At 38.8% G+C, this 23,089-nt stretch overlaps 1 protein-coding gene across 4 annotated transcripts in view; it reads left to right on the forward strand.

Annotated features, from left to right (window-relative positions):
* Nucleotides 1-23,089, forward strand: part of RAP1GDS1 (Rap1 GTPase-GDP dissociation stimulator 1) — a 104,623-nt gene that overhangs the window by 46,156 nt on the left and 35,378 nt on the right. For 3 of the 4 annotated variants that reach the window (XM_085325635.1, XM_085325638.1, XM_085325636.1), the window contains exons 3-4: nucleotides 10,531-10,653; nucleotides 15,297-15,422. In XM_085325635.1, coding sequence (XP_085181761.1) covers nucleotides 10,531-10,653; nucleotides 15,297-15,422 — 249 coding nt within the window. The other variant, XM_085325639.1, reaches the window with a different exon arrangement.

Below are 23,089 nucleotides of genomic sequence, written 5' to 3' on the forward strand. Positions count from 1 at the left end.
TTTTTTTTGTCTGTTTCCTTTTTGTACATCTTTGGCAGTTCTGCATACATAATCATTTCATTTTTTTCATTGGTAGCACCAAGGAAGCATCTGTTTGCTTAACTCCTAGCCCATTAGAGTACTATCTGGTTTCAGTGAAATTTTGTACCTGTTTAGCACATACAGGATCAAGCAGTAGTCATTTCACATTTTGTTTCCATGATTCTCTCACACATTAATATCGGACTTGTTATCTTCACCCCTGAAACGTTAAAAAAAAAAAAAAATAGTTGTAGAGCTTCTTGTCCTAGAGGAGGTATTGTAAGCTATAAACAGTACTTAAAATCACTTTCCTTTTTTTTTTCTACTGGCTAGACATTTTAAGCTGATGCCTTTCCCTTTCAGAAACATGGAGGAAAAAAACTCAGCATGCCACAGTTTGCTTAAGCACACCTTGCCTTAAACCTCGTTAGCCTTTTTTAGTTCTGAAGAGAGTGTTTGAGGAGAATGAGAGTAAAAGGAGGGTTTTTTACATCAGGTAGATTTTGATTGAGCAGCACTGCTTTGATTGTGAATTCTTGTTCAGCCTTACAGGTTGAAACAATACAAAAGGAACCACCTGTAGGCCATATTCTRATCTTCCCATGTAAGATTAACTCTCAGCTATTGTTGTTTTATATAAAAAAAGAAGTGCAGTCAGCATCCCAACACAGATTTAATACACACCACTATCAAGTCAGCTCTGTTAACACTGGCCAGTGCACAAATACAGCATGATAGCGTATCACGGGCAAGCGTGTGGACAGTGACATCAATTTGATCAGTGGCCTGTTAACCCAATGGGTAACTAGTACAATTCAGTCCGATGTCAAATGGCATCTCCCTACCCCTTTTTAGCAAATCCCCCTTCCAAGTAGATTTTTGCTCTTATGAGAGCCTCCCCAGGCCTGCCCCCCAGTGATCTCCACTCTGTGTCATCCACATGCAGGAGAGGCAATGACGCTTGTGGGYGCATATTCTGATGCAGCATCTCTGCCTGCCTGTTAGTCCCATGTGCAGCAGTGTCTCCCAGGTGGAGCATTCAAACAAGCAAGAAACATTTATGGTATATATCCACAAAATGCAAATATATAGGTGAAAACTAGAATCTCTCACACACACCCTCACCAAAAAGACAAAAGCAGAACAGTATTACTGCTGATTTTCTACTATAATCTATAATTATCTGCTGGAATGAAAAATATCCTATAGCAAAATAATGGCCTTAACCTATTACAAGGATTTTACTTCTTTACTAGTCCTAGTTTTTCTAGGAAACTACTAAAATATTAGCACTGAGCTGCCTGCAGTACCTTGAACAGCTTGTTTTCTTTGCACATTTGAGACATRGAGTGTTGTCTGTTTAGCAGCTGCTAAGCCTTGATCCTGCTTCTTTGGACCTCAGTGGTACAGGGAAAAGAAATGAAAAAAAAGAGGTGAGAGTAAGAGCAGATGAGTAACAAAGAATAAAGTAGTACATAAGATTTTTAAAAGGGCAAAAAGATACAGGAGAAAGGAAGGTCAGATTTAAAGATAATTTTGAAAAAAACTCCAACTAATTAAATGCAGCTGTCTAAGCTGTGAGAGATGCCCTATCTTTGTAATACCCACTGCCTTCTGGAGCAGCTGCTTATACTCATCATCTGTGTTGATTTTGCTTAGTATGTTGTAGAACACTGTAGTGCCCRTGTCCAGAGCACAGAATAAAAATAGTGAAAATAATATAAATAAAGGTGCTGATTCTACAAACATTTGGATATATTCTTACCTGTAAGCACAGAGATTCTTATCTTTAGGGAGTACCATGGAGCTCAGGAGGCCTACTTGTGTATGTAAAGCTATGAACACAGTAAAGCATTTGCATGTTCAGAGCCAGAATGTGTGCAACATCTTTTTGCAATTCCTTTGTTTTGGGTCACCATCAGTCTTGATTTTTACAGATTGTGCGTCGCAGTGAGTCAAGGAAAGTATGTTTTCTTCAAAGGTATATTCCTAGTTTATTTCCCAATATGCTATCTTCACTGAACGTCATCTAAATCTGGTCTTCTTGATGGTGGACATAATGCAATAAAAAGTAAAACAAAAAACATAACATCGTTATTTAGCCTTTACAGTTGAATAATATTTCAAAACATAAATATTAATAGAAATCAATATCTTTGAACATAATAAAGACCAAAAAACATTTTGATTGGCTTGTATGCATACTATCCAAGTCTAGTGCTCACATAAAATGATAATTGATTACAGGTGAAGGAATTTTGGCAGGAGCATTTTCATATAGAGGGATAGTTTTGATTTATATTCTGCTGCTCAGGAGGTCCTCGCCCTGCTTTGCAACAGAGAGGATAGAAACTCTATATCTAGATGCAGTTTCTACTGTCCAAAATATTCCTTTGCTACAGTATCCTTTACCTTGCCTCAAAAAGTAACACTACCAACAAAACAAGCTTCCCCCCCCCATTTTTTCTAGCCTTTGCAGTATAGCTGCATCAACAGAAGGGCTTTTGCTGGTAGAAAACACTCAAAATCAGAAAGAGAGCACATCTTACACTAGCATTTTCAAACTAGCAACAATTTCTGGTGTGTCTCTGAAGTTGATGATCTCTCATAGTGGAGTCAGAGGTTCGAATCTAATTAGGCCAGCTCAGCCACTTAAGCTTATTACCTGCCATTAAGTTTAAGTTTACCTTCATTAAATGTGTTTCTGAAAGTAGCAGAATCCCGATGCATTTTTTGTAGGAGGGCATTCTGTCTCAGACATCAAGTGTTTCTTCTCTTTGCCACAGAAGGATGCTTATTGCATTTAGCTCATGAAGCTAGTGCATTTTCATGGTACTATATACACGCAATCCAGGAATGTTTTAAGGTGAGTGCTTTGTATATTATTACAGTATACCTGTTTAAGTGGAACACACTCAATCAAGGTGACTGGTTTCTATTGGACTGTCTCCCAGTAAACTGGCTTAGCCTAATGATACTGAATGGTAATCACTGCTGCTTAGTGGGCTTATATTTTACATAAATTCCTCATAATAGTGATGTATTTAGTTAGTGCCAAATAGTTAAATGATATTTATCCAAGTGYTAAATTCCAAATATACAATGTGCCAAATAAAGATTAAATATTATATATTTTTCTTCTCAGAGGGCTTCAGCAAATACCAATTCCAGATAACAGAATTTAGAAATTTCTTTCTAGACAGCATTTTTGAAATGCAATATAGAAGCAAAGGGAATGATCTGTTCTTTACAAAAATTTGTATTGTGTGATCATGTAATTCATAATTTTAGGTTTTAAATTTCATTCTTAGCTTTGACCCAGTCCCTTGTGAGTTATAAACACGATCATTTTTAAAATTAGGCTTTTTCCTTAACCTGTTTGGCCAGCAAAACTTTTTTAAACTATTATTCAAGGAACTTGAATAAGAGAAGTCCTTTATCTGTAGACATAGTCTCCCAAAAAGCATTGGACAGAATTTCACAGCATGCATTTGGGCTTGCTTGAGAGCACTCTTAAGACATTGCTTAAAAGGAATATGAAACATTTCCTGCATATATTATGCACAGCTTTAAAATCTGATTAGATTTTTAAACTAAATCAAATGCAGAAAAAGGATTTTACACTATGAGTCTTGTGTTTCTGTTATACAGATTGAAAACTTAAAGCACAAGGATACTTAAGGCTTCACTCAGTCCTATAGTAAATCCCATTTGTACAAACAATRGAGGAGGCCGGTTAAAATGTCCACACAAGCTGATTATAAAAATCAAAGCTGCTCATGGATGACAGAACTGCAGTTGTACTAAGATGCCAGACCATGAACTGGCGATAGTATCTAACTCAACTAAATCCACCCAACTTTATCTGTCACGGCTCTGAACTAGATCTAGTTCAGGAAATCACAGAATCGTAGCTGCCTCGCTTCAATATGCTGCCGTGTGTGCTGTGTCCATGACAGGATTAATATGCGTATTTCCTCATGGAAGCCAAAGTTGTTATGTATATTCATTAAATTATTGCATTGGTACCTGCAACAGGCTTTTYGAGCGGTGGGTCTCGTCCTGAGATTCACTTTTATTCTTTGAATAGAGCTTTTAGAATATTTAATCAGTGGGGATCAGGCAGCTAATTGGTTGGTGAATCTGCCTCTCTCCGTCTGTCCTTTCTCCCTTGTTAGAGCTGAGATTGTAATTATAAACATCTGTTTGTTGCACTATCTCTATTTCTTGAGCAGGGTCAGACCAAAGAGCAAACACCATGATAAAAATGTTTATGCAGCTAAGGGAGAAGCTTCCCTCCCCACCTCCTGGGGTCTGGTTTGAAGGGGAGGTGAAGAAGCAGCTTCTGTTTGTGGGTATTTCCCCATGTGGGGAGGAACATGCCATCAGAAAGTCATTTTATGTGTTTGTTTCTGTATGTAAACTGTTTCTCTATATAAATTATTAATAGTGGACTTTATTCTGTAAGATAAATCTTGATAATTGGGACGGTCTTTTTGGCTAAGAAGCGTTAGGCAAAATCCTCCTGTATTAGCAGTATGCTTTGGTGCATGAGATCATCTCTTTTTACTGAGACTCTCTACAACCCACTTTTTCAYGTTCCTGTAGTCAGACTAAAAATCTCCATTTTGTGGTTTGGAAATACAGTAGGAGACTACAGAGAGACAGACAGTTCTTCTTGAGGGAGGCAATATACTGAGAAAGCGTGAATACATGTTCTGGGTCAGATGAACCACTTTTACTGTGGTGAACGGGACGGTGACTATTAGAAAGATATCCTTTGCCCCCTCAATTCTCCTCCCCTCTGCCTTCTGATAGAGCAAATGGAAGGTTTCTTTCAGGATATACATGGCTCGTCATTATTTATTCATGTGTTCATCCTCCTCTTTCTGATGAGAGTACATGTGGGAGGGACATTAGAAAGCAAAGATAATTTTCTACAGTGGTTTCAGGAGGTTTATAAAACGTATTTGCAGCTATAATACGTACATTTTTCAGAGAACACTCGTGGAGTTGCTCATTTACAGTTCTGTGGTGTGCCTCATTTTTCATGCAAAGCTCTGCAACGTTGGAATTATTGCAGCACTACGCTGTCACTACTGTTGGGTTATTTTAAACTCTTTTTCTGCTAGAATACAAAATTGCTTGTAGTGCAAAACCATCTAATAGTGTAGCTGAAACTTATTGTTCAAAGAGGACAAGACCGATGCACCAATAGCTTCCTTCTGTTAGCAAGTAGCACTTCTGACAAATACGCCTTTCCCTTCCCTTCCCCCTCTGTGCCTTTTTCTTCATATGAAGATGGAGGAAATGATGCAGAGATGAGAAAAGAGTGAAACAGAGAAGAGTRAAATTTAACAAGAAATAGAGCTAAAAGGGAAAGAGTGTACAATTTAATTTGAAACACTCATTGGATTTTTTTTTTCCTACAGTGATTTCTGCTACTTAATTAAGCAGCCTGATAGCCCTGGTGCTCAGCTCTCCAGCTCTGATCTGTGGCATTAAAGAATTTCCTGCCCACACCCTTTATTATTTTGACTCCAGGCACTACAAAAACCGTGAACAGCAAGGATATCGACATTTTAATCACTCTGCTATGACATTAATAAGATTTTGGCACTGTGTGATCTAACATACTCTTTATCTTGATACCTAGCAATATAAGCAGACATCTGAAGCTGCAAGTTTAACCTTAATTTTTTTTCCCCCRCAATTACATTGCCCTGGAACATCACTGAACTGTGCTGTGTGTGAAGGGACTGTTCCTAAGCAGCATTATTACAGTCCTACAGTTTCTTTGCTTTGAGATAAGGAGCAGGGGGTGCTCTGTAGGGTGGGTGGGTGGATGCAGACTGAAAATCAGGCTGTAAAAGAAAGCATTTGAAGTCAGGACATGCACGTACAGCAAAAGGATTTTTAAGCACGGCACTCTAACATCAGGCTGCCTAGATTATCAGGTCTCCTTAAGCTGCAAATGTAACAGATTTGAAAGGGGATGCATGCAGTTCTGCTAAAGGAGTTTAAGTGGCAGGCAAACGCCAACGTGTTAGCACATGGTTAATACTGGCTGTAATTCTCTTTCTCTTCCATTATGGAGAACATGAGAATAGATTATACGTGAAGACTTTGCTTAGATCTTTCTTGCACCTGTGAAACCATCGCTTGGTTTTACTTGATCCAACCACAACTGACAGTATATTGTAGCAAAATAACATTTCAGTAGAGTTTATCTTTCTAATGATTTAGTAGGAAGCTTGGAATGAAACTAGCATGCAGCAGATACATATCCTTAACAAATAATACCTCTCTCACGCATACCTGCACAAAACAGGAACCCAGCTAGGCCTTTGTCAGTGCCTGTGAAGAGAACAGATAAATAGAAGAATTGAGAACCGCCTGTGCTAAAACCATCAGCAACTTTATAATTCTCAACAAACCCCAAATTGTTGCTAAGCCGAGGATGGGCTGTGGCCATCAGCCCTCTGGCAATATGAGCATATGATTTCCTAGTCTTGGGCTTTGCAGGAGGAAAACTAAATAATGGTTTTCACAGTCATACTGTAAATATTGCTATATAAACCTGACCCTCCATCTTCCTTTTTGAAAGAATAACCACCACCCCCTTTTCCCTTCCTTTCTATCACTCACAGGTGTCTATTTGTCAGGTGTCCCTTTGCCTTTTATGCAGGACCGTTACAGGAAGCTGAGCAGAAAGGGACAGAGGCACGTCAGCATTAATAGGTGGGCAGCCTATCCAAGTCCATGCTTTTTCCTAAAGCCCTTGCCCTCACAGAGCCACTCGCTAGTTGCAAGTGGAAGAGTCAAAGGAGAAGAAAAGCTTGGCTTGATTTGGTTTAGTTATTTACTTTACAACTCTCTCTGCAGCTGCAACTTTTACTACCACAGTTTGCCTTCAGGGCATCCTGCAAAATAGGGTCTTGAACTGCACATACGCTTGTGCACATAGTCACACACAGACATGTAAACTGCCATAAAATGCAATGTCATACTCTTATATCTTTATTTCAGCACTGGATTAATTTGTGTATTACACCAAGTGCTAAATAATAGATGCTCTGCAGATGAAGTGTAGGACTTAGGTAGACTTCTGCTGGACAAGTTGAAATGCTCTGTGGCGTTTTTTACACCCACGGCAACTACTGGCAAAATGCCTCCAGGTGCACTGTGGGCTGTGTAGCTAGTGGCCATCTTCTTGCCTGATGCCAGGGTGACCTGTGGTTCCCCTCAAGCAGTTAYGCTTGGGCACTTGCTTGGAGAGGGTGGCTCAAAGGCTGGGTATCCGTGCCCTRTGACAGCAGRGGGATGCTGCTAGACAAAATAATCAGAGTTTCCTCCTTTGTAACTAGCAGAAGCTTCACATTAATACTCTGCCGGGGTAACRAGACAGCGAGATGTTGTTTTTTTCAAGGGGAGGGTATATGCAGTTGTGGCTCTTGTAATGCTTAAGAGTGAGAAAAAGGTCAGTGTTGTTTCTGTTTTCATCKTTGTGGTACCAGCTAGCTGATATTCCAATTTCCGACAGGTCTATTAAGTACCGTCTATTTATTGGCACTCCCTTGCTTACCTTAATAAAATAAATCAGAGCACATCTACTACACACAACTGGCCTGAAGAAGCATTTAATTTTATTTCTCCAACTTCTTGCAGAATATATTTTGTTCTATTTGTGCAGCTTACACATTGCACAATAATGAGTCCATCGAAGTGCAGACCATAAAAATAAGACTGGATACTGTATTAATCAGCAGTTTGGCAGGAGAAAATACATTAATATCTCCTGCCCRCTAATTCTGACTAAGATTATGCAGGTTAGCAGATATCTCCATTTTCAGTTTTGAATCCTGCACTTTTGGTTTTTAACTTAGGTGGAGGGAAGAATCTCTTCTTTACTAGATACATAAGATATGTCTGCAGCAGTCTTTAGTCTTGATAGGATTTTCTCWGGATTCCAACTTTTCTTTTATCCATATATATCCGTAGGAGCATATATTTACAAAGTACAGGCTATATATCAAAACTTCTAAAAGCTTCCAAGTCAGTCMTAACTCATTTACATTGTATTTACTGAGAGGGCTTTTCAGAGCATTAAAAACATTGCAGTTAACTAGATGCAGACAGATTAACAATAATTAGTATTTGCATTATATATAGGTTAAAACTCTGTAATAGACTTCAATTAATCAATTTTCATTTTGTACCAAGCCTGACTGTAATCAGGTGTCGTCACTACTATAAATGAGTAGTCCTAGCCAAAGACCAGCATCCCAAAATAACACAGGAAGTGCAGAAACATACAGTGGCACAAGTGCAATCCAAGCTTGAAGTTCTCCCTTCCTAATCCGCTATCTGCCGCCTAGACATCGCTGGCTCCCAACCTGTGCGGCAGCTGCACAGCGTGTGAGAGCCACCAGGCTCCCSTGAGTAAACTCTGCCAGGCTTGTGCTGGCAGCAGGGGTGGTCCYGGAGCTGCCACGAGCAAAAAGGTAATTGTAGGCCTGAGAATGGGAAGGAGGACAAGGAGGTGGTGAACCTGGTGAATCAGCAGCGGCTGTTCACAGTGGAAGCACTGTGGTTGTGAACCACTACCCTAGAAGACTTAAGTAGTTGTGGTACACAGAAGTGTCTGCTTGATTACAGGGAAAACAGAGAATGGGTTTGTTTGTTTTTGAAAAAAAGCTACTACTTTGCTGTTCAGAAATACACAATATCCCTCACTTTACACACTGATTTGAAAGATRCTATATAAATACAAAATACATTGTTTTTTGTCATTGCTGTCCAGCCTCACTGTCTTGATAGCTCTTACACAAGAGTAAGGGTGTTTCTGAGAAACAGAAGAAAGTTGAACTTAGAGCCAAGAAGAGCAGTCTCTGAAATGTCTGCCAGCCAGCTACAGGAATGGCCTACATCTGTTTCTCACTGACGCTAGCAAGTTCTAGTGATTTTCATTTTGACTTGCACTTACAGTGCTTTTATTTTTAAGTGATGTGAGGGTCTCGTGCATGTTACAGCACCTAAAAATGCCWCTAAGAGAGGGGGGCTGTAGAACAACAGACTTGCGTTCAGAGCAGAGCTGCTTTCCAGCAGGTCAGCCTCCGGCCTGTACTGATGCATGGGGCTATTCCTCCCTAAGTGCAGGACTCTGCACTTGCCCTTGCTGAACTTCATGAGGATCCTCTCTGCCCACCTTTCCAGCCTGTCCAGGTCTCTCTGAATGGCAGCACAGCCCTCAGGTGTGTCAGCCGCTCCTCCCAGCTTGGTAGCATCAGCAAACTTGCTGAGGAGGCACTCTGTCCCCTCCTCCAGGTCACTGATGAAGAAGCTGAACAGGATGGGACCCAGTACTGAGCCCTGGGGGATGCCACTAGCCACAGGCCTCCAACTAGACTCCATGCCACTGATGACGACCCTCTGAGCTCTGCCTTTCAGCCAGTTCTCAATCCACCTCACTGTCTGCTCATCTAACCCACACTTCCTGAGCTTGCCTATGAGGATGTTATGGGAGACAGTGTCAAAAGCCTTGCTGAAGTCACGGTAGACAATGTCCACTGCTCTCCCCTCATCTACCCAGCCAGTCATTCCATCACAGGCAGCTATCAAATTGGTTAAGCAGGACTTCCCCTTGGTGAATCCACTCCTGATCACCTTCTTTTCCTCCACATGCTTAGAGATGACATCCAAGATGAGCAGTTCCATCACATTTCCAGGGATGGAGGTGAGACTGACTGGCCTGTAGTTTCTGGGTCCGAACAGTTATTTAAAAGCATTAGCCTAAGGCATTCTAGCATCTAGTACCATTTCTTTAAATGCTACTGAATCAGTGATGATTTTCAGTTTGTTACAGAGCTGTTGTCCAGCAATGCTAGGTGGGGCCCATTTGTGTCTTCTGTGCTACAGGAAGAAAGGACCTCAGCGATCCTTTTTCCGTTCCCTGCGACTGGGACCATACCAGGGCTACTGTAGCTTAGCAAAGTAACTCTGAAGATACTCTAGCTGAGGGGAAGAGTTTAGAGCAGGCTCTGGTTAGTTCTCCATCTTCTACAGTTTTAGACTTGCATGCTGCATTGAGCTGCCTAATGAGGTCCCCCTTCACTCCTTGTGTGGTTTCCTGCAGTTAGTCACTTCAGAGTACTGGAGCTTGATTTCTACCTAATACATCCAGCTGCTGCACATCACTCCACAACCTTAATTCTTTCCACCAGTCTCTGCAGTAGTTTCTCTATGTATACGTGGGTATGTGTATGCATTTACTGACATCGGAGAGTCACTTATGAACTGACTTAACTGATCATGAAAGATAAAGTGTTAAGTTCTGTAAGCCAATCATGTCAAATAAATATGATCACTGAAACATCAGTCTCTGCTTCTTACATAGAAAAATAGTTGCTTTGAGAATTACATTTAAGAAGGTTCGACTTTCCCGTGCTTTTCTTTTTTTTCACAAGGCAGGCTAATACTCAAATCATTTTTGTGCGATGTATTTTTCAGATACGGAGACAAGTGAGAAAATCCAGAAAAGCGGAGTTCTTCAGGTGTTCGCGAGTCTGTTGACGCCACAGTCATCCTGCACTGCAAAAGTAGCTAACATCATAGCAGAAGTAGCCAGAAATGGTGAGGTTTTCTACAAGAACTTTTCTGCTGGAACATCTTCAGTTTTTCACCTCACTTGTCAGTATGTTTTACTTCATTTATGTTTTCATTTTGTAGATTAGACATCTTTCATATCCTCTTTTTCACTCTTTGTTTTTGTCTTGTCAAATTTTGTTTCTCCAATTGTTAATCCAGTCAAAGCATCATTTAGCTGCTAGAATTTTTTTAGTCCTTGCTTTTATGCTATTTAGTTTTTAAATAATCTATACTGTATTTCATTGGACAAAAATAGCAAGTCATAGGCTTTATGAAATACATGTATAAAAAATGATGTGCATYATTTGTCATACAGTTACATATAGTGCATATAGTTACAACTGCAGCTTGTATAAATGTGGTTCRGGGATAACAAATTGCTTCCCTGGGCTGAGATTTGTGAGTACRTTATTAGTGTTATAAGGCCTCTAATACCATACTAAGACTCCTAGGTCCTAGTTAAGAGCATTACTTCCTTAGAGAACCAGCCTAAGATCCCCAGTGAGAATAATGTATCTATTTTTGTATGTATTATGTACATTTATATATATATATATATATATTACATAGAAGGTAACGTAAAACTATTTTAAAACATTTTCTCTTTGTAAAGAATTATCTTATAAAGAGAGGAACTAGGGACAAGCACCTCAAATACACGTTAGGGAACACCAGCTTTGAAAACTGGTTTCAGATGTGGAATCAATTCAGTTTAGGAAACCAGTTCCAGGAYGATGGATTTAGCATTCAGTCCAAGCTGAACTGTAGTGTTCAGGATTCTTTTCATGTTTATGTGTTGAATTAGTAATCAAATACATCTCATTTAAATTTTAATTTTCTGTGTATGGAATGRTGAAGCAATCTTCATCTGCACAAATCCCCCTTTGCTATATTCAATCAATGCCAGGGTGTGAACTATGCCATTAGTTTTCTATGGTATATATAACCCCAATTACTCAATTCCTTTTTCTGCCAAATTATAATTTCATTTAAGGAAAAAAAAAAATAGAATGCTATCCTATAAAACCAATTTTCTTCATTTATTAAATATGTTAGTAAAGTCTAATTTAAAATTCCAAGAATTTCAATGTTTTATGAGTCTCTAACCATAGGATATGGGCAAACTTCATATAACATTGTTAMTCTTTTCCATAATTATTTTAATTCTCTGATTTTGAGACAATGTTATATAGGGACATTCGGAGGCAATAAGACGACGTATTTCCACTATATTTTCGTTTTTAAGATTCCAGGTTTAGGTGAGCATCAAACCTGTAAATAACTTAAAAATGTTTCAGAACAGAACAGAGATTCATCCAACCCTATCACRTGCTTTTCCTATACTTAATAAAGTCTTAAAATATGTATTTAGGTTATTGTCACTGACTTCCAGGTCCTGTTAGCTCCTATCTCAAAAGTGAGGTTAAGAATAAAAACAGCATTCATAATAGCTTAATTAATTACTATGCACGGTTTCCTGCAGGATTCTCTCACAGAGCATTTTAGCCAGTACCTTTCAATCTGAATTAATAAATGAAACCTCCAAATAGTTTCTAATTTGTCCTCTTCCCTGCCAAGTTTTAAAATTGCTGTTATAAGTACATTCTTCAGAAGAGTTGTCCTTTTATCTAGTTCATCATACAAAATAGTTTGCCTTTTTCTTAGAACTCTTGTCAGGTGTAACTGGGACCTCTGRCTACCAAGTCGAGTGAGGATACTCAGAATGCCCAGTGCCTTCAARAATGAGACGAGCTGGGTATTTCTCTTTGGATTCTACCTCTGTTAGAATAGTTGCTTAAGCAGGACAGCAGGGAACACTACATTTGAATTCTCTTTTCTTTGTTCTCCTTTTACAAAAGAATAAAAATGTTCCATGCTAATACAGCACCTTTTCTTCAAGAAGCTTCAGGGCACTGAGAAATTTGTGTTATCAACATCCTACAGATTGTAAGCATTAAACCCAGAAAATTGAAATGATTTCCCTATAGTCACTCCATGTAGCACTAGCAGAGTTGGGAGTAGTGCCTCTGACTCCTACTCTGTGCTTCACTGATAAAATAAAATAGCCTCTCTTTCTTCCCCACTTCTTATATTCTTTCCCATTCTCCTCATCCAATTCTCTCCCCACCTTTATCACTTTCGATGTGAAATCCCTCTACTTGCCTCAGTGGTTCCGTCGCATTTCATCTCCTTCTTTTCACCTCTTCATGCCCTTGCTCTTCTCATCCACCTCTCCAGTTTGCGTGACTCTTTCTCCTCCCAGTGTAGGCRTATGTTTGTCTCTCCCATCTTAAAAACAGAAACATACACAAAAAAAACCCTTTAGTCACTCTRGTTTCTCCAGCTACTGCCATTTCCTTGTCAACTCTGAGCGTACTGAATGCTCAGATGCCCTCGCTATCTGGCAGGGGCAGTTCGCCCACTCTGCAGATCTTCCTAAGACTTTAGACTCCTCTTTGCCACGTATGAGAGTGAGAACACCGGTTTTGTGATCTGTCATGTTCTCACACAATTAAATTTCTCTTGCAAAATCCTGCCCTCSTTTGGTTTACATTATTTTGTCCTTCTGTGATTCTCCTCCTACCTTTTTTAAATAACTCTTCACTGTGTCCTTGAGCTTCATTTCCCTTCCAGATTAAACAACTGCTTCTGGTTACCTTTTCTTTCTTCTGTTACTTCTATATAGTGTCACCTGCAAATATGATTGCAGTTACCAACTGTTGTTGCTGTCTCAACAGATCTATTTTGCTGTGTATAGCACCATTTCTTTTATTTCTTGCCCTTGCACATGGCCTTGATAATTACAAGTTTTCTCAGCACATCGCCTGTATTTTTGTGGTTGAATGGGAGGCTGAAAGCTTCTGCTCACTCCAAATGGAGGGCAGCTTGAGAAGGGATTTCTTTTCCCTTCTCACCATGTGGGAAGACCCCCAAACATACAACAGAACAGACTGAGAAAGGAGACTTCTACAGCCTTTAGAGGAGGAGAAGTTATCATTTCCTCTCACAGACGGAGAGGGAAAGAAAAGAAAATCCGACTTAGATGGTGTAGAGGCAATAGTGAGAGTTTCTCACTCAAAAGAGTTTCTATAAACAAGAAAGGAAGAGGCTGAGGGAACAGAGAAAAAAAGTAATACATTAAGTAAATAAATATTGGGATGAAGATGAAAATAGATGATCAGAAAGAAGCAGATAAAAATAAGAACATGGCCAAATTCATTTTAAAGAAGAGTATAATATTGTTGATTCTGCTTCATCTACTTGTTGATATATCAAAGTTTATCAGCATGCAAGGACCAGTTATCTCTATGAAAATACAATTTTCATAGCTGAAACAACATTGCAAGGTTAGTTGCAACAGATACAAGCTTTTGTAGGTACAGAAATTTCAGAGATTATTTTAATAGATGCAGCAGAAGTATTAAGAAGTTCTTGCATTTAAACTTCAAGTATTGTATGAAACCTCTGAGTTCTTTGCATGTGGGATTCTACTGGTCTAGTAACTATACCAGAAAGCTTTCTCTTCTCTTTTTATGGAGACTGTACATCCTGGCTCACTCTGGCTCATAAATGACTAAATAACAAAAAGGTAAACTGGTTTTGAAAGATCCAAGACAGCTCAGGATCATATATCTGGGATCTAGGATATAATTAGCAATCCAGAACAAATCAAAAACCTGTTGACCATCTGCCTGCACCTACTACAATGCTGTATCACCAAAGGGTGCTGCCTAATAAACTGTTAAGTAACACTGTTAGTGTATCAGGTGCTTGCCTTTCTAGAGCTTCCCTTCCAAAATGAGCAGCAGCATGCCTGGAGGGTGCGTTCCTAGTGTAAGAAGGCAGCCTAAGCTATAGCTCCTGCTGGTGACCAGTTCTTAACTCTCTGACACCAGCACAACTCTGGATCTATGACTTGCATTGGTGTGAATAATACCCCATCACCAGGAGATATAGCAGAAGGAAGAATAGAAAGCCAGAGAGCCTCTTGGTGGATGGGTCCTCTCGCTTTCCTCGCATGGTGGGGATCTGTTACTCTGTAGAGAAAGGCCTGGCCTTTGGGCTCACATGGCTTCTTTCGTATTTCCCATTCCGTCTCTTCATTTTTCCTTTCCTTATCCTCCAAATAAAGAGCCTGTTACTCAGCTTTAATTCCTTTTATTTTTTTAAAAAAACAGAAGCTTTTGAATGTTGGCTTACATTTCTATTTATTAGGTGAAGGGATGCTCATTTTGGCATATGACTATTAGTTTTAAATCAGCTCTTGTGTAAGTCAGTAGCTTAATTTGTTTAATTTGTAAGGGTGGAGAAAAATGTTGCAAGTATAGTGTTCTTCTCAGCATCTCTTTATAATACTCAAAACATGCTTAATCTGAGCTGTGTTAAATTAGTTTCCATGGAAGTCAATTAAATACTCATAATTCCTTCTAAATTAATGAATAATAGAAAGAACTTAAGCCAGAATCCTGAATTTAGGCATCTTCACTAGGAACTTGCGTGAGAATTTACATTGTTTGTCTGTTCGTACGTTTAATCTCACAAAGGGCCCAGTTGCAATGCCAGCATAACTCAAATGGATAAAACTGAAAATGGCAGACTTTCTTTAATAGATATTTCATTATTTGCAGAATTTATGCGGAACCCGTGTGTGGATGCCGGGTTGATCCCTCCTTTGGTGCAGCTCCTAAACTGCAAAGATCAGGAAGTATTGCTTCAGACAGGACGTGCCCTGGGCAATATATGCTACGACAGCCGTGAGTGTTGAGATATACCATAGTCTGTAGATGGTCTGTTATGAGGGAGGGGAATGTTGCAGTGGTCTGTACATTGTATACTGAGGGTCATTTTCATTTTTTCTTGGTTTTTATTTATCACACTTGATTGTTCTGATTTTATGGGGCAATTTTATGTCACACTTGTATTATGCTTCTATGAGAGAAAGATTTAAAAAATTATTTCAATATCAGGATACAACTGGACATAATGCAAAAGATTTGTGGTTTTCTTTGTGGGTTTTTAAACATACTGAGCTAGGTTTTCAAAGAGCAGGTGCTACATACACAATTAAAGACCTAAATGGCCAATTATCTTCAAACGATAGTAGCATGGAGAGAATCAGAAGGGAATATTCGCATCTTAACAGTCTTAAAGCTGTGCAAAGTAYGTATGTGGCTGGAAGTGATGCCTAAGCTATGTTGCTGATTCTTAGCATTCTTAAATGGCACCAAGATTTTATATTGGTATGTTTGGTGGTCAGGGGTTATTTTGGGGGGTTTGGTAAGGTTTTTTAATTTTTATGAGCACAAAAAATTTTGTATTGCCAAGCATCAGTGAATTGAAATGCATTTGTGACTTCTTGTGCAGGTTACATGCACAGATATATGACTTGCAAAAAACAAACCAGTGGTTGCAGTATTTTGAAAATGCAGCCTCATTATTCCTTATTTTAAATGTTTTGATAAAAAATGGTGCACGATAAATGCATACTGAAGCAGAGGCACCAGGAATGTCTTTATAAATAATAAGAAGGTCATGGATGTCTGCAGATGGGAAGTGAGATGAAATTGTGAAAGCATCTTATTATCTTGAGATCTTGTGCCTTATTTCACATGGCAAGAATTTTTCATTGTAGTATGTGTCACATTTACTACAAGTTCTGCTGTTCTGAATACCATCTGTGCAAGAGACTGAATTATTAGCAGCCTTCTTCCTTACTACTATTTTCATGCTAGTTTGGAAATTTACTTTTTATGTTGTTTCTAAATTACCGTGTCTTACCTCAGGGAAGTTAAGCAGATTTCCGTGCTGGTATTTGCATTTACAGAAAGCTACTGCTTGAAGATGATAATATTTAATCTTTTTGTTTAGGATTTTCTTTAAGGTGACCAATCAGCTGAACACCTGCTTTCCCATGGAAACTTCAGGAAGAAGCTGTTGAGCTTTCAATAACATGATCTATTTACTAAGTTTTATTTCAGGGTCATATATGATATAAAGCTCACTCCCAGGTGGCACTGGTTGATGAGTAAAACATACATAATTATTCATGTCATTCTTGTTTAACTCACATTTCTGCATGAAATATAATCAAGACATACAAAAATGGTCTTATAGTATCAGATACTGTGAACTGCTGCTAGCTTTTACAGCGCGGGATTTATACAGCACAGAGAAGCTGTATTATCTGCTTTGTGTTGCCATTTTTTGGAACAAAATTGGCACTGGTAAGATTTACAGTAGATAGTGATATGTTTTGTATAYCAAATGTTGCTGCAGCCCTATAGGAGGACAGTCATTGTACACCCTGTGTATCTGGATAAATGAAGTGTTATAAAAGGCACCTGCCCTRTGGGGAACGGCTGCGAGAGCTGGGCCTCTTCAGCCTGGGGAAGAGAAGCCTGAGGGGGGATCTTAYCCATGTGTRCAAGTACCTGAAGGGAGGGTGTCAGGGGGACAGGGCCAAACTCTTGTCAGTTGTCCCGTGTGACAGGACTAGAGGCAATGGGCAGAAACTGAAGCACAGGCAGTTCTGCCTGACCGTGAGGGGGAATTTCTTCCCTGTGAGAGTGACGGAGCCCTGGACCAGGTTGCCCAGAGAGGCTGTGGAGTCTCCTTCTCTGGAGATCTTCAAGGCCCGCCTGGAYGCAACCCTGTCTTAACATGCTCTAGGTGACCCTGCTGAGCAGGAAGGTTGGACTAGATGATCTCCAGAGGCCCCTTCCGACCTTACTGATTCTATGAAAAAGTCACATAAATCAAGATTAGCATCTTAAATGTAAGTGGGAAAGGCTATTTATAGTGGTTATTTGCCATATGCATCCTGTCATGCTTTATTTTGTATGTTACCTTAACATGTAATAGTTCTGCGGCTATATATCCTATCCTAGGATATTATGTAAGGACAAATACATTAAAAAATGCTTATTACTGTAACGTTTATTATAATTTCATTTATGACTATTCTTTACTTTTATAGAAATTATTTTTTCCCCTAACAAAGAATTTTGAAGGGTACCAAGGACAGAATGTGGAGGCCAATATTTTTGTTATTAGCACAAGTGCTGTTATGATAGATAAGCTTTTCCTTTTTAATTGCGATAAAGGCAACTGTTACCTTTTTGATAATTGGCAATTATATAGAAACTTGAAATACTTCAGTAACTATTTTAGCATATACAGGAATGGTTTTTCAGTTCTRCTTTCCATACAAGTATACCACACAGTTGTGAAGAAGTTCTGTAAGACTTCCTAAATCATTGTTAGGCTAACAATATGAAATCAAGCCCACATTGAATAGTTCATAGCAACATTTCTATTTATTGAAAGCCTTAATCATCGTGTATTTCATCTGTGTATTTTAGAGGGAAGTCTGCATAGCACAGGACATTAATGAAATTTTCATCACTTAAAAACCAACCTTCATTTAGCACAGTTTACAAAATCTGTGGGGCAAGTGGTTCTTACTACAGGGAAGGCCCACAGAAGATAGCCTTGCAGAGGAGAATGATTCAGCCAATCTTTTAGTTTTGATTAAAAGAAAACAGCACCAATTTCTCAGAGTTCACAGATCCCAAAGTTGCTGTGTGAAGCAAGGCCATTTCCATGTGTGTTCAGGAGGAACAACTTCTGGAACACTGCTCTGGAAAAGCTAATTCATTGCCAAGCCCCAATTCTGGCAGAGTTTCAGTACCCTTCAACAAGGAAAAAGAAATTATACACTTGCTGGCCAGGGACCTTATTGAACAGATTCATCTCCGTACAGAAAACATTAAATAGAAACCTCTTGACTTACTGACAGATTTTCTCCATTAAGTTTGAGGTGCAGATGCACAGTGTTACTGCCTGGGTGCTCCTCAGTGCTAGGCCCCTGGAATAATGCTGAATCACCTGTTTGAGCAAGGAAGAAAATACACAAGATTAAATAAATTTTTTAAAAGAGATGAAGAGGAAAAATTTATCCCCAGTAGCTTTGAGAGTATCTTTAAAAAGTATTTCTTGTGTTGTGAAGAGAGCTGTTTTATATGTGTCTCTGAACATCAAGAATACAAGCAGGTATAATTGCAAAGCAGAGTAGAAGGAAGCTTTGTTAGTACTGACAAGGTTTCTAGAGTCCCAGCCTCCCTCATATATGCAGAAATGAAAGAACAATTGAGGCAACCAAAAAGATTTTAAGTCTTGTTAGTTAACTAATCACAGTATGCAAATGCAGTGCTGCCCTACAATTTAAGAACAGTTGCATTACCGTATGTGTTTCTGTACAGCCTGTAGATGTTCCTCATGCTTTACCTAGTAATACAACATATAACTCATCCCCCAGATTGTAGTCTAAGCAGAAAGCATGAAGCGAAGAAATGAAGAGCGACGTGATGTCTCGCTTTCTCCCCCGCTGTAGCTGTGTACTGTACTGTGCGCTGTACAGTACATGGCGCAGCCTGTACAGAACATACTCACTCATACTTTCATATCCCCAGACAATAGATTCYATTAATAGCCTCACTGGGGATAGACTTTTGTCTGATCTATATTCCTAGATGCAAAGATCCCAACCCACTCATTTCTTTTAACTGCCGGTTACTTCTCAGCATCTCATAAAAGCTAAATTCCTAGACATTGTCCGGTCAGACCATGAAATCTATCTTTCTAGCTTGTCCAGTCTTTGCAAGTCTTTCTCCATGAATCAAATCATAGCTACCTTTCTACTGCCCTTCTTCCCCAAACCCCAGGTCATCCTGCCCAGTGCTGCTTCTTCAGGAAGTTTGTTTATGGCTGGTGTCTTGTTACAGATGTATTGGGCATACCTCCATTTTTTTTCTAATTTCCCCTGAATCTTGCTTCCAATTGCAACATTTAGATCTCATCTCCATTGGTCAGGAAGGGTTATACTTAACATAACATGGTTCTTGCTACAAAAAGCAATGTCTTAAGTGAGAGCAGCATGGTTAATTCAGCTGTAGCTAAAGCTTGAAACTGACTGGTCCCCATCAGCTCTGGCAGCCAGCGTGTGAAGTTGAAGAACAGAGAGTATCCAGATTGCAGGTTATGAACATTTCACAAACAGCCTGATGGCTCTGCTGACTTCTTTCCCACCAGATCTCCGGTGACGTGAACAAGGTCACATTGAATGCCTGGGGACAGAGAGGCTGACCCCAGTTTTCCTGTTGGGCCTGCCTCCTAGCAAGACCCACGCAAGAGAAGCACAAAACCTGACCACAGCTAGTTCTCTGCTCTGCTCTGAGACCCCCCACAGCAATGCAGTTTATGCAGATGAACAATCAGGCCAATCAGACAATTCTTAGTCATTAGTTTTCATTAAAAATGATGTTATATAAAGTAGTAGAATTTCCTTTGCAGGAAACGCCCTCATAATATTTTTTATCACCAAATTAGCGATGCACACACTGTTTTAAGCTCAGTGATCTTTTCACCTTTAGTTTGATGCACATCTTCAATTTTTAGTTGATTGTGCGATAAGATTATTTTCCTATATTTTTAGACAGCATTGAGCACATTGTAGAMGCTACTGTAGGAGGTGAAAGGCTGGAATATTTAGAGCCTGATTCAGTAGCCATCCAGATGAGAGAGAGTCATTCCACTATTAGATTAGACTCTTACACATCATAAAATAATTCCTTCTAGCTGTTTAGAACATTCATATATTCTGAAAGCTATCAAAATGAAATAACATCTTCATTCCTTGTATGAGGAATGAAAATTTTCCCATTCTGCCCTTCTGTAATAGTCATATTAATGGTGGTGCTTAGAGATTTCACCAGGGAATTTCAGAGCGATTGTTGTTTATGCCAGTCCAGTACTTTGTTTCTTCAACCTCCAGAATTGGTACATGAGTACATGTTCTCACAACCATTCCTCATTATATATAAACAGCTGTAGGATAGAAAAGAAACTAAAAACCACCAGCTTGTTCTGTAAAGGCTCATGTCTGATAGCTGCTTATCTATGTTTTTTTAATAGGAAATTTACTGGATCTTTTTTTTCCATTTCCCAAGCCATATGTTTCTTTTTTTTCACTACCTAGTCTCATGGCATTGACAGCAAGACTTCTCACTGAATTTCAGATAAGTGGCATTAATATAGAACCAAATCTCTGTTGACCCCATCCTTTACGCCAGACCATGAACATTATACCACTTCTTGTTAAAAAAGATCTTACACATGCTACAAATTCTCTTGCAAGAGAAAGACTAAGTATTAAATTAAAAAATTACTCACATGTACAGTTACGTACATTTCCTCACTCTTAGGAGATAAGATTAATTTCAGGATCTAAAGCAAAGAAACAGATTCTTAAAAACTAAACATATTGGAAACAGACATCAAGTTCATTTTTCTTCAAAAAATGGTAAAACCTTTCTCAGTACCATATGGAAAATCAGCAGAATCCTAAGAACACAACTGGTGTTGATAATGGCAGACTACTGGCTAATCATTTTTATGAAGGTCACCTTGATTCATGCAGCCCAGCAGCATCTAGTGGTAATCTTCTGCTTTTCATTGTTCTGGTAGGAACCAAATGCAAATACCACCTATTAAGCTGTTTTCTAAGCAATATCATGAAATTGAGACAAGAGATTTTAAGTTATTACTTGAAAACTGATTATTTGGAACAGATTAGAGAGAATTAAAATTTGAGTTTGTATTGTACAGTAATATTGCATTACTTTTAGATCTGTCCTCTCTAAGGTGTGTCTGCATTTTAGAAGACTATGGCATTTCTGAGTTAAGAGTCCTTGATAGTGCAGGGTTTTTTCCAAGCATCTGCAGTGCAAGTATTGCATCAGCTGGAAATTGAGCATACACATGCCAACACACATTTTCATAGTAATATTTAGCACTCAAGTGATGAGTGCTTAGGAAGCTGTTAAACACTGTTGTTCTAATTTACTCATTTTATAGCTAGCCAAAACAGATTTTGAATGATGAAGGAATCTTCCTGGAGCATCAGAAGGAGCCATTCAAGGCGGTGATATGAAAAACCTGAATTGCTCATTCCCAGGCCTTTTAAGATTTATTTTTCTGAAGTTCTACATTCTAAATATTGGCCCTACTGATACAAGAGACAAAAGTCTTGTGACTTAAGCCAAAACTTAATAGCAGCCTATATGGGAAAAAGACTTAAAAAAAAAATCCAAATCCCTATAGATTTTCAACTTTTATACTTCTTTAAAGTATGAAGCCTGAGTTTTTGTTTTTTATTTTAGAGGAAAGTAGGCATGAAGGGTACTACTTATTTTTTGCAACGCACACATTGTTTTCTCTTCTTTTTTCTTTTTCCAGGAAGAATATTTGAATAAGTAGAAATAATACAAACTTCAGTCAGTACAGGTATCCAGAAAATAAAATCTAACTGAGAAAGGAAGCCTATTTTTTTTCTGATTCCTTACTTTCTTTTCCCCAGCATTTCATTCACAAAGTTCATCTAGCACTCATATTACAACAGGAGGGTCAGAGACACCTGCTTACTTTACAACCAAAACAAAAAAAGATAAGAGATTGAAAGCYTTTCTAAGGTCTTAAAGGCAGCCATGAGCAGACTCAAAAAAGAAATCCTGAATCGCAACCTCATTTATTCACTAGATCTTGCTGCCACCCTAAAAGCAAGAATTCAAATTTTGGTTAAGGACTCAGGTATTTCCTCCTAATTCAAACAAAATAGGAAAGGCAAAAACTTGGAATTCCCTGAGGATTTATAAGCACTAAAAAAAAAAAAAAAAAGTTCTGATGAGGAAGAAAATTTTTTAGAATTTCATTTATCCATAAATGAAGAAAACAAGATATGTAAGCCACTCACTCCATTCCAATTCCGCCTTCCTTTTTCTGTCTGTTGACACTGCCTTTTAAGATATTTGAAATTGTTCAGATTTATTGACAACTGCACTTTCTCACCTGCTGGCTTCAAGCAGCTCAGAAAACAAAGCTTGTTAGTTGCATGTCTAGATACGGCCAAAGTATCTAGCTTATTTTACTTAATTTAGAAAAGTAGGCATTATATGATTAGATACCAACTATCAGTAAATTTGCAGTGATAGAAATCATCATCCAAATTGCCATGGAAAACAGARAGAAGAAATAATCTGTTAGTATCTTTGCTAAGCATTGCTTATTTGTGTGGGAAGTAAGAGCTTGTTGCGCTTGCCACCATCATTGCCCTCCTTTTTTCTTTTTGTTTTAACACAGTCTAATTATAGAATCAGAGCTTCTTAAATAATGATGTAGAAGGTAATTCTCTTGCGCCCAGATCTACCTGTTTGGAATTTTGCAACGTCACATGCAGCTGTTCATTGTATTACTGTAAAAAACCTTTCAGCTGAGGAGATGGTGCCCACCAGAAGAAATTGCAGCCTGAGTATTTGAGAAAAGACAGTGACTGGATGCAGCATGGTAAAACAAGATCATTAAGGTT

Source organism: Rhea americana, unplaced genomic scaffold (genome assembly GCF_003343005.1).
Source record: "Rhea americana isolate MKP2758 unplaced genomic scaffold, rheAme1 scaffold_99, whole genome shotgun sequence".
Classification (NCBI taxonomy): domain Eukaryota; kingdom Metazoa; phylum Chordata; class Aves; order Rheiformes; family Rheidae; genus Rhea; species Rhea americana.